The sequence below is a fragment of the Salvelinus sp. IW2-2015 genome, unplaced genomic scaffold (genome assembly GCF_002910315.2).
Source record: "Salvelinus sp. IW2-2015 unplaced genomic scaffold, ASM291031v2 Un_scaffold1854, whole genome shotgun sequence".
NCBI lineage: Eukaryota > Metazoa > Chordata > Actinopteri > Salmoniformes > Salmonidae > Salvelinus > Salvelinus sp. IW2-2015.
The window spans coordinates 51,469-64,187 of record NW_019943219.1 but is presented as its reverse complement, the minus strand read 5'-3'; the positions used below and the strand labels follow the sequence as shown (position 1 = coordinate 64,187).

At 46.5% G+C, this 12,719-nt stretch overlaps 1 protein-coding gene across 1 annotated transcript in view; it reads right to left on the bottom strand.

The window, feature by feature from the left end:
- LOC112072204 (metalloprotease TIKI1-like) overlaps positions 1 to 12,719 on the bottom strand; it is a 48,743-nt gene that overhangs the window by 27,167 nt on the left and 8,857 nt on the right. The window contains exon 2 of the mRNA XM_024139620.2: positions 3,274 to 3,363. Coding sequence (XP_023995388.2) covers positions 3,274 to 3,363 — 90 coding nt within the window. The remainder of the gene's footprint in view (positions 1 to 3,273; positions 3,364 to 12,719) is intronic.

Below are 12,719 nucleotides of genomic sequence, written 5' to 3'. Positions count from 1 at the left end.
AAACACAACAACGAGAGAGTCATCACGCTGTACCACCAGACACTGGTATCCACTGTACCACCAGACATGGCATCGATGCTGTACCACGACACTGTATTCACGCTGTAAAACCAGACACTGGCTCAGCTGTGACACCAGACACTGTATCACGCTGTTACCCCCAGAACTGGATCACGTGCTACCACCAGACACTGGCATCACGCTGTTACCACCAGACACTGGCAATCACCGCTTACCATCAGACACTGGTATCACGCTGTACACAACACGCTGTACCACCAGACACTGTACACGCTGTACCACCAGATCACTTGGTATCACGCGGTACACCAGACACTGTATCACGTGTCACCAGACACTGGCATCAGCTGTACCACCAGAAACTGCCAAATCACGCTTACCACCAGACACTGGTATCCGCTGTACCACCAGACATGGTATCACGCTGTACCACCAAGACCTGGTTTCACGCTGTACCAGCCGCAGCGTTACACAGACCTGGCATCACGCTGTAAACCACCTGATCACGCTGTACCAGCTGGCACTACTAGACACGTACGGTACCCAGACACTGGTAATCACGCTGTAAACAGACACTGGATCACGCTGTAACAGACACTGTATCACGCTGTAACCAGACACTGGTATCACGCTGTACACCAGACACTGTGTATACGCTGTACCACCAGACACTGGATCACCTGTAACCAGACCTGGTATCACGCGTACACAGACACTGGTTCACGCTGTACCACCAGACACTGTCATCACTGTACACCAGACACTGGCATCACGCTGTACCACCAACACTGGTATCACGCTGTACCACCAGACACTGGTATCAACGTGTAACCAACACTGGTTATCAGCTGTCCACAGACACTGGATCACGCTGTACCACCAGACACTGGCATACGCTGTACACCAGACACTGGTATCACGGCTGTAACACCAGACACTGGTATCAGCTGTACCATCAGACACTGGTATCACGCTGTACCACCAGACACTGGCATCACGCTGTACCCCAGACACTGGCATCACGCTGTACCACCAGACACTGGCATCACACTGTACACCAGACACTGGCATCACGCTGTACCACCAGACACTGGCATCCGCTGTACCACCAGACACTGGTATCACGCTGTACCACCAGAACACTGGATAGCTGTCACAGCTGGTATCACGCTGTACCCAGACACTGGCATCACACTGTACACCGACACTGGATCACGCTGTACCACCAGACACTGGCATCAGCTGTACACCAGTCTGCAAGGGGACCTAGACCACTAAAAACACAAATAACATTCAAACTCATGTGTGGATGAGGGCTGTGTGGAGTGGAGGAGCTGTGTAGAGTGGAGGAGCCTTGTGTGGAGTGGAGGAGCTTGTGGTAGAGTGGAGGAGCTGTGTAGATGGAGGAGCTGTGTGAAGTGGAGGAGCCTGTGAGAGTGGAGACGTGTGAAGTGGAGGAGCTGTGTGAGTGGAGGAGCTGTGTAGTGGAGGAGCTGTGTAGGAGTGGAGGAGCTGTGTGGTAGAGTGGAGGAGCTGTGTGGGAGTGGAGGAGCTGTGTAAGTGGAGAGTGTGTAGAGTGTGGAGGGAGCTGTTGTGAAGTGGAGGACTGTGTAGAGTGGAGGAGCTGTGTAGAGTGGAGGAGCTGTGTGAAGGTGGAGGAGCTGTGTAGAGTGGAGGAACTGTTGGGTGGGGCAGCTGTGTGGAGTGGAGGAGCTGTGTGAAGTGGGAGTGGAGGAGCTGTGTAGAGTGGAGGAGCTGTGTAGAGTGGAGGAGCTGTATGGTGTGGAGCAGCTGTGTAGAGTGGAGGAGCTGTGTAGAGTGGAGGAGCTGTGGTGAATCTACACTACTGCTCTGAACACACAAAGAGTCCATTGGGCTTGTGAACGTTTGAATTTACAAGAACCCTTGGGATGTTCTGTAGCTGATTATGTGGATAGTGGGATAGGGCCTGTTCATGCTATGTACTCAGATTGTATTCAGGCTGTGTGGCATTGGGGCTTTATGGTCACTTTGCCCACAGGAAGACATTCTTATGCCCTGAAACAACAGAACGTCCAAATGGTCAAATATTTTACAATGACCAGTGAGGGATGGAGGTCACAGTGTAACTCTTTCTCATAATGTGTTTAATATGTATAATATATTTGCAGTGTGTATGATTTGCAGTAATTATTTAGATTCTGCAATTATGTCTTGTGTATAATAATAACATGTACTATGTGTATACTATTTGTATAATGTATATACTATTTGTATAATGTGTATTCTAACATGTATAATGTGTATACTACCATGTACAATGTGTGTGCTATTTGTATAATGTGTATACTAACATGAATAATGTGTATACTATTTGTATAATGTGTATACTAACATGTATCATATGTATACTATTTATATAATGTGTATACTAACATGTATAATGTGTATACTACCATGTATAATGTGTATATTACCATGTACAATGTTTATACTATTTGTATAATGTGTATACTAACATGTATCATGTGTATACTATCATGTATCATGTGTAAACTAACATGTTGTATATTAACATGTATAATGTGTATTCTAACATGTATAATAAAATAAAGATAGAGAGGGTGCAGTGGGGGGGTTAGAGTGGAGGTGGGATTGTGGGTAGTCAGATAGAGAGGGTGCAGTGAGGAAGGTAGAGTGGATGTGGGATTGTGGGTAGTTAAGAATCGAGAGGGTGCAGTGAGGAAGGTAGAGTGGTGGGATTGTGGTAGTAAGATCGAGAGGTGCAGTGGGGGGGGGGGGGGGGGGGGGGGGGGGGGGGGGGGGGGGGGGGGGGGGGGGGGGGGGGGGGTTAGAGTGGAGGTGGGATTGTGGGTAGTAACATAGAGAGGATGCGGTGGAGGTGGGATTGTGGGTAGTAAGATAGAGAGGGAGGGAGGTGGGGAGTGGAGTGGATTGGTGGGTAGTCGAGAGAGAGGAGGGAGGTGGGGAGTGGAGGTGGATTGTGGGTAGTAAGATAGAGAGGGGGAGGTGGGGGTGAGGTGGATTGTGGGTAGTAAGATAGAGAGGAGGGAGGGTGGGGAGTGGAGTGGGATTGTGGTAGTCAGAGAGAGAGGGAGGGAGGGTGGGAATGGAGTGGAGGGGATTGTGGGTAGTCAGATAGAGAGGGAGGAGGGTGGGGAGTGGAGGTGGGATTGTGGGTAGTCAGATAGAGAGGGAGGGAGGGTGGGGAGTGGTTGTCTGTTGGTGAGGACCATAGGGGTGTATTATTACCTGTTAATGGGCTGCCCTGCAGGAGTGTGCTCCACTTCATAGCCCTGACTCCTCAGCACATCATCACTGTGTTGTTGCCCAGGAAGTGACCTGCAATAAAAACACAGTTCTCGTGTTAGAGTTAGGGTGTCTCTGTTTCAATCTCTCTGTTTAATCTCTCTGTTTCAGAGACGTGCAAGGACCTTTTCTTCCAGTCAACATGAGAGTTTGCAAACAGGATCAAGGCCGTGCCACTCAGCACAACGCTGGGTTCAAATACTATTTGATATATTTCAATTTAAATCTGTGGTGATTGAGCTTGCGTGTTGCAAATGTTCAAAACCTGCCACCTGGCACTCCAGGACCAGGTTAAAGCACACTAGGTCTGGTAGCCTTGCCAGCCAGCCCTCTCAAGCCGTGAAGAGGAGAGGGGCAGCGCCTCTAACTCACTGTAAGCATATTAGCTCAGCTCTCACAGAGTAGTCAGAGTGAAATACAACAAACCAAGAGAGATATTTCACCATTACTCTGGTTATTTCACCATTATCTGGTTATTTCACCATTAGTTTCACATTCTCCGGTTTTTTCCACCATTTATCTGGTTATTTCACATACATCTGGTTATTACCATTCTCTGGTTATTTCACCATTACTACTGGTTATTCACATTAATTCCGTTATTTCACCATTACTGGATATTTCACCATTACTCCTGGATATTTCACCATTACTCTGGTTATTTCACTAATTCTCTGGTTATTTCACCATTACTATGGTTATTTCACCATTAATTTGGTTGCATTGATTCTTATCAGTAAAAAAACGAAAACACATAAAGGGTCATCGAGTCAGTCGCTGACTGGAGCTTTTGACTAATGTGTACTTTTAGTTGTTTAACAACTAAACTGACTATGGCCATGGGTAAACTATAGAAACAGAGAGTGGATATAGCTTCAGTGAAGAAGGAAGGGAAGGAAACAGAGAGTGGATCAGCTTCAGTGAAGTAGGAAGAGAAGGAAACAGATGAGTGGATCACCTTCAGTGAAAGAGGGAAGGGAAGGAAACAGAGAGTGGATTAGCTTCAGTGAAGTAGGAGAGAAGGAAACAGAGAGTGGATCAGCTTCAGTGAAGTAGGAAGAGAAGGAAACAGAGAGTGGATCAGCTTCAGTGAAGTAGGAAGAGAAGAAAACGAGAGTGGATCAGCTTCAAGTGAAGTTGAAGAGAAGGAAACAGAGAGTGGATCAGCTTCAGTGAAGTAGGAAGAGAAGGAAACAGAGAGAGGATTAGCTTCAGTGAAGAAGGAAGAGAAGGAAACAGAGAGTGGTTCAGCTTCAGTGAAGTAGAAGAGAAGGAAACAGAGAGAGGATTAGCTTCAGTGAAGTACGAAGAGAAGAACAGAGAGTGGATTAGCTTCATTTGAAGAAGGAAGAGAAGGAAACAGAGATGGATCAGCTTCAGTGAAGTAGAGAGAAGGAACGAGAGTGGATCAGCTTCAGTGAAGAAGGAAGGGAAGGAACAGAGAGTGGATTAGCTTCAGTGAAGTAGGAAGAGAAGGAACAGAGAGTGGATCAGCTTCAGTGAAGAGGAGGGAAGGAACAGAGAGTGGACAGCTTCAGTGAAGTAGGAAGAGAAGGAAACAGAGAGTGGATCAGCTTCAGTGAAGAGGAAGAGAAGGAAACGAGAGTGGATCAGCTTCAGTGAAGTAGGAAGAGAAGGAAACAGAGAGTGGATGAGCTTCAGTGAAGAAGGAAGGTAAGGACAGAGAGTGGATTAGCTTCAGTGAAGTAGGAAAGAAGGAACGAAGTGGATCAGCTTCAGTGAAGAAGGAAGAGAAGGAAAGAGAGTGGATCAGCTCAGTGAATAGGAGAGAGAACAGAGAGTGGTAGCTTCATGAGTGGAAGAGAGGAAACAGAGAGAGGATTAGCTTCAGTTAAGAAGAAGAAGGAAACAGAGAGTGGTTCAGCTTCAGTGAAGTAAGAGAGAAAGGAAACAGAGAGAGGATAGTCGTGAAGTACGAGAGAGGAAAGAAGAGTGGATTAGCTTCAGTGAAGAAGGAAGAGAAGGAAACAGAGAGTGGATCAGCTTCAGTGAAGTAGGAAGAGAAGGAAACAGAGAGTGGATCAGCTTCAGTGAAGTAGGAAGAGAAGGAAAGAGTAATTCAGGCTTCAAGTGAAAGTAGGAAGAGAAGGAACAGAGAGGGATCAGCTTCAGTGAGTAGGAAGAGGGGAAACAGAGAGTGGATCAGCTTCAGTGAAGTAGGAAGAGAAGGAAACAGAGAGTGGATCAGCTTCAGTGAAGTAGGAAGAGAAGGAAACAGAGAGTGGATCAGCTTCAGTGAGAAGGAAGAGAAGGAAACGAGAGTGGATCAGATTCATGAGAAGGAAGAGAAAAAAGAGAGATTGCTTAGTGAAGTACGAAGAGAAGGAAAGAGAGTGGATTAGCTTCAGTGAAGAAGGAGAGAAGGAACAGAGAGTGGATCAGCTTCAGTGAAGTAGGAAGAGAAGGAAACAGAGAGTGGATCAGCTTCAGTGAAGTAGGAAGAGAAGGAAACAGAGTAATCAGCTTCAGTGAAGTAGGAAGAGAAGAACAGAGAGATCACTTCAGTGGTAGGAGGAAGGAAACAGAGAGTGGATCAAGCTTCAGTGAAGTAGGAAGAGAAGGAAACAGAGAGTGGATCGTTCAGTGAAGTAGGAAGAGAGAAAGAGAGTGGATCAGCTTCATGTGAAGTAGGAAGGAGGAAACAGAGAGTGGTCAGATTTCAATGAGAAGGAGGAAAGGAAACAGAGAGTGGATCAGCTCAGTGAAGTAGGAAGAGAAGGAAACAGAGAGTGGATCAGATTCAGTGAAGTAGGAAGAGAAGGAAAAGAGAGTGGATAGCTTCAGTGAAGAAGGAAGGGAAGGAACGAGAGTGGATCAGCTTCGTGAAGAAGGAAGGGACGGAAACAGAGTGTGGATCACTTCAGTGAAGTAGGAAGAAGGAAACAGAGGTGGATTGCTTCAGTAGTGGGAGAGAAGGAACAGAGAGTGGATTAGCTTCAGTGGAAGTAAGAAGAGAGGAAACAGAGAGTGGATTAGCTTCAGTGAAGTAGGAAAGAAGGAACAGAATGAATCCTCTCTCTTCTTCTCTCTCTCTTCTTTCCCTCTCCTCCCTCTCTCCCCCCACTCTCTTCCTCCTCCTCTCCCCCACTCTCTAGGTGAAGTGAAGCATTGTTGGTTAGGTTGCAGTCGTCAAAAGACGTGGCAGTGTGTCAACAAAGTCAGAGCCTTTCATGGACCCTGACTACCACAGGGCTTGTACACCCTAACTCCACAGGGCTGTACACCCTAACTACCACAGGGCTGTACACCCTAACTACCACAGGGTGTACAACTACTAACTGTACACCTAATACACAGGGCTGTACACCTAATACACAGGGCTGTACCCTGACTACCACAGGGCTGTACACCCTAACTACCACAGGGCTGTAACCCTAACTACCCAGGCCTGTAACCCCGTGACCAAGGCTGTCCCCCTAACTACCCAAGGGCTGTAAACTGACTACCAGGGCTGTACCGCCTAACTACCACAGGGCTGTAACCACCCTAACTACAAGGGCTGTACACCCTGACTACCACAGGGCTGTACACTGACTACCATAGGCTGTACACCCTACTACACATGACACCCTACTACCACGGGCTGTCACCCTGACTACCACAGGGCTGTACACCTAACTACCACAGGGTGTATACCTGACTATCACAGGGCTGTACACTAACACAGCTACACAAGCCTAACTAACAAGCTAAACTACAAGCCTAAACTAACACAGCTTAAACGAACACAGCCTATAACACAGCCTAACTACCACGCCGAAACTAACAGTTTTAACTACACAGCTAACTAACACGGCCTAACTAACACAGCCTAAACTACCACAGCCTAACTAACACAGCCTAACTAACACAGCCTAACAACAAGCCTAACACCTAACCCTAACTCTACCCCTAATCTAACCCCTAATCCAACCTAACCCTAATCTAACCTCTAAACCTAACTCTAACCCTAACCCCTAACTCTAACCCTAACCCTAACTCTAAACCCCTAACCTAACTCTAACTAATCTAACCCTAACCCCTTAATCTACCCTAACTCTAACCCCTACTCTAACTCTAACCCTAACTCTACCCCTACCTAACCCTAACTCTACCCTAACCCTAACCCTAACCCCTAACTCTAACCCTAACCCTAACTAACCCTAACTCTAACCCCTAACTCTAACCCCTAACCCTAACCCTAACTCTAACCCTAACCCTAACTAACCCTAACTCTAACCTACCTACTCTACCCTACTAATCTAACCCTAACCCCTAACTCTAACCCCTAACCCTAACCCTTAACCTAACCTTAACCTAACCCCTAACCTAACCCTAACTCTAACCCTACAACTCTAAATCTAACCTAACCCTAATCTAACTAACTCTAACCCCTAACCCTACCTAACTCTAACCTAATCCTAACCCTAACTCTAACCCTAACCCTACTCTAACCCCTAACTCTACCCTAACTCAACCTAACTCTAACTAACTCTAACCCTAATCTAAACCCTAACTAACTCTAACCCCTACCCTAACTCTAACCTAACCTAACTCTAACCTAATCCTAACTCTAACCCTAACTCTTAACCTAACTCTAATCAACCCTAACCCTAACTCTAACCTAACTCTACCTAACTCTAACCTAATCTCTAACCCTACCCTAACTCTAACTCTAACCCTAACCTAACTCTATCCTAATCTAACCCTAACCCCTAACTCTAACTCTATCTAAACCCTAACCCTAACTCTAACCTAACTTAACCTAACCCCTAACTCTAACCCTAACTCTAACCCCTAACTAACCTAACTCTAACCCTAACTCTAACCCTAACCCTATCTACCCTAACCTACCCTAACTCTAACCCTAACTCTAACCCCTAACTCTAACCCCTAACTCTAACCCCTAACCCTAACCCTAACTCTAACCCTAACTCTAACCCTACTCTAACCCCTAATCACTACCCTAACTCTAACCCCTAACTCTAACCCCTAACTCTAACCCTACCTAACCTACTTACCTACTCTAACCCTACTCTAACCCCTAAACTCTAACCCCTCATTTAACCCTAACTCTAACCCTAACTCTACCCTTCTAACCCCTAACTCTAACCCTAACTAACTCTAACCCTACCTTACCCCTAACCTAACCTTTTAGGTTTTAGATAGCACATTTTTTCAGAGAGTTGTAGTATCCAAATTCTGACACAACCAGTCACTCTGCTACGTGTTCCCTAAAAACACATCCATCGTCACCAATCCTTACCATTAAATAGAACATATGGTAAGTCTTAAATAGAGTTCCTTTCCATACAGCGAGGCAATATTTATATTACTAAATGGTAACCGGGGCTGAATGCAGTCCCAAAACATTACACAGTACTAAATAATAAACGCCAGGCTGTGTGTGTGTGTGTTCATCCTACAATGTGTAGCCATCCTTCATAGCTAGGTATTCCACACACACACACACACACACACACACACACACACAACACACACACACCACACACACACACACACACACACACACACACAACACACACCACACACACACACACACACCAACACACACACACACACACACACACACACACACACACACAACACACAGCACAGTCAGACCATAATCACTGCAGCCAGCTGGCGATTTAAGCCACAATCCTTCATTTCTCAGCCAAAGGGTTATTCACTGAAATGAACAACAAAAAATGACTACATATTGCAAATTGCACCTTTTAACTTGGCCAGCTACAGATCGTGGAAAGGCAGCTACAGACTAGCTTGTCCGACTACAAATCTAAGTGCAAGTTGAGAACCAAATAAGGCTCTTGAGAGTGATGCCATAGAGGAACCATGTTACGGTCTCTGAAGAACCATACAAAAATCCCAAACCATAAATGTTTCAGCCCTCCAGGACCGGAATTGAACAACCGTGATGTAAGGTTTTAAACTTGATCTGCATATTTCCCAGGGTGCCTTTCTCGAGTGAATTGTAGAGTTATCAGTACCACCCATGATGTGTTTGATAGTGATAGAGACATGGTTGTTGCGTCTTCATTTTCAGTCCTGTGTCCTTCACCGAGTGAGATCCTAATTTATATGTCATCATTAAATGTAATTATTTTTATTTATTTTTTTTATTTTTTTTAATCCCATTTTTCTCCCCAATTTTCGTGGTATCCAATCGCTAGTAATTACTATCTTGTTCATCGCTACAACTCCCGTACGGGCTGGGGGAGACGAAGGTCGAAAGCATGCGTCCTCCGAAGCACAACCCAACCAAGCCGCACTGCTTCTTAACACAGCGCGCCTCCAACCCGGAAGCCAGCCGCACCAATGTGTCGGAGGAAACACCGTGTACCTGGCCCCTTGGTTAGCGCGCACTGCGCCCGGCCCGCCACAGGAGTCACTGGAGCGGCATGAGACAAGGATATCCTACCGCCAAACCCTCCCTAACCCGGACGACGCTATGCCAATTGTGCGTCGCCCCACGGACCTCCGGTCGCGGCCGGCTGCGACAGAGCCTGGGCGCGAACCCAGAAGACTCTGGTGGCGCAGCTAGCACTGCGATGCAGTGCCCTAGACCACTGCGCCACCCGGGAGGAAAAATGTAATTATTTAAAATAATTCTATACATATCTGTCTTTGAGGTCCTAGTTTTACCCTAATAGACTGGTAATAGACTGGCCTGAAACTCATTCTTTACAGGTCACATCAGGCCTGCGATCACATTATGCTGGCTTGCAAAGTGCTGTGTAATTCCTATTGGAATCCAGCCAGAGTGGGGATATCCAACATTTGGAATTTCTATTTCCTTGTGCAAACTCCATTCAGAATGACTGCTGGGTTGAGAAGACTAAGGTAAGAGATTACCTTAAACATCTAAATTGGAACAACCATTTCAGTAACGGGTGACAGATTGGAATAGTACATTTAAAAAAATAATCTTATCCCTCTCTCTCTCTCTTTCTCTCCCCGCTCTCTCTCTCTCTCTTTCCCTCTCCCCCTCTCTCTCTCTCGCTCTCCCTCTCTCTACCACACCTGATGTCTAAAACGGCGACGAAAAGCCAACTGACATCGACGAACTATGAACATCTTGAAGAACGATCTGGCCTTAATGGTCATGTACTCTTTATAATCTCCACCCAGCAAAGCCAGAAGAGGACTGGGCTTTAGGATTCTTCCCAGGGTCCTGCCTTTCTAGGGACTTTTTTTCCCTAGCTTCCATGCTTCTACATCTTATTGGCTGGGTTTTCTCTTCACAGTGTGAATTTAACTCTTGAATCAACAGTAGAAATATTACACTGGGGGAGAGAAATATAACACTGGTAAGTGTGCTATGAAATGGACATATCTGTAGGCTTCCATACACGTCAGGAACCTTTTACAATTCTGCAGAACTGTAGATGCCACGACAAGAACCCCCACACTTCACTCAAAAGGTTCTTTATCGGACCAGAGTTCTCCAAAGGAACTTTTAAAGGTGAAGAACCATTTTTTAAAGAAACCTTAATTTATTTTTTCTAGTGGAGGTGGAATGCAGAGCTTGGAGCATGTCCAGCTTGATGATTATCCATACGGTTGTGTATCACCAGCCAGGTTGGACACTGGCTTTACAGTACTGGGTAGTTGAGTCAGGTATTTGTGCTGTTAAACCCTAGACATATAATTACTCAAATGGAAAAACAGACCAAGGCAAACGAATGAACACAATGTACATCCAGGGGTGTAGATTCTCATGCTCATGCTCATACCTTCACTGCTCCTAGACAGGCACTCAGAACCAGACACATCAGGCAGCTGGAGCCAGCCATTTCCCAGACCAGGCCGAGGTGTTTTTTGATGTCCAACGGATAACGCTGCTGGCTGGGTCAAAATGTCAACATAAGCCCTCCCTCAGCCCCCGGCGTCTACTGACAACTGAGTAAACAACTCTAACGACGTCCATACTACTGGTTATCTAAACTGTGAGCTAGGGAGTAGGCCCACTGGTGAGCGTGTGTGATCAGGAGAGGGGGATAAGTCTCAGGAGGGGTTCGGAGAGGGGGTGATTACATCAGGAGAGGGTGTGATTACAGTCAGAGAGGGGGGATGATTACATCAGGAGAGGGGATGATTACATCAGGAGAGGGGGATGATTACTATCAGGAAGGGGGTGATTAATCAGGAGGGGGCGTTGATTACTCAGGAGAGGGGGATGATTATAGGAAGGGGGGTGATTACATCAGGAAGGAGGGGGTGATTAATCAGGAGAGGGGGTGATTACTCAGGAGAGGGGGATGGGATTAAACATCAGGAAGAGGGGGGGTGATTTTTTACACAGGAGAGGGGTGTACAGAAAGGGGGTGTTACTTTTGGACTTCTGGCAGGAAGAGGGGGTGATTATCAGGAGAGGGGTGATTACATCATGGAAGGGGGGTGATTACATCAGGAGAGGGGTGATTACATAGAAAGGGGTGATACATCAGAGAGGGGGGTGATTTACACCTGAGAGGGGGGTGATTACATCATGAAAAGGGGGGTGATTATTAGGAGAGGGGTGATTACATCAGGAGAGGGGGGTGATTTACACCTGGAGAGGGGGGTGATTACATAGGAGAAGGGGGGTGATTACATTAGGAGAGGGGGTGATTACATCAGGAGAGGGGTGATTACATCATGAAAAGGGGGGTGATTACATCAGGAAGAGGCGTGATTACATCAGGAGAAGGGGTGATTACATCATGAAAGGGGGGTGATTACATCAGGAGAGGGTCCCTCTTTTCCCTTTTTCTCATCACTCCTGTTGGCTCCCCCATGTGGAGGTTTGTGCAGTCAGAGTACCATAATAAAACCATGCTCATGTTAATTACCAAGGCCAGAGGTTGTCGGAGACTTGGTATTAATGACAGTTTGGCACCGTTTTATATTACCATGTGGTCAATGTGGTTGCAGCGCCAGCGTATAAAACGGTTATTTTCTTTATGTGTGTGCCACCGCCTGTCATTGCAGTGATTGGCAACTGCTGCCTAACAGCTACAGATGTAGAGTTACCCACTGTCTCGGGCCCACTGGACGCAAGCAATGATTTTCCAATTACAACTTTTGATCATTTCCCCCCCCCCCCCCCCATAACTTGGGCTCTGTTAATGTCAAATCATGACTCTCGCAGCATGATGATTCTCTCTCTAGAAGTTAGAGCTCAGTAGAAAACCGCCGAGTGAAAACAAGGGTTAGAGGTGGTCTTCCTGGTCACTTTGACCTATTTATCCCCACGCACGCACGCACGCACACACACACACACACACACACACCACACACACACCACACACACACACACACCACACACACACACACACACACACACACACACACACACACACACACACACAAGCCCACACACAACA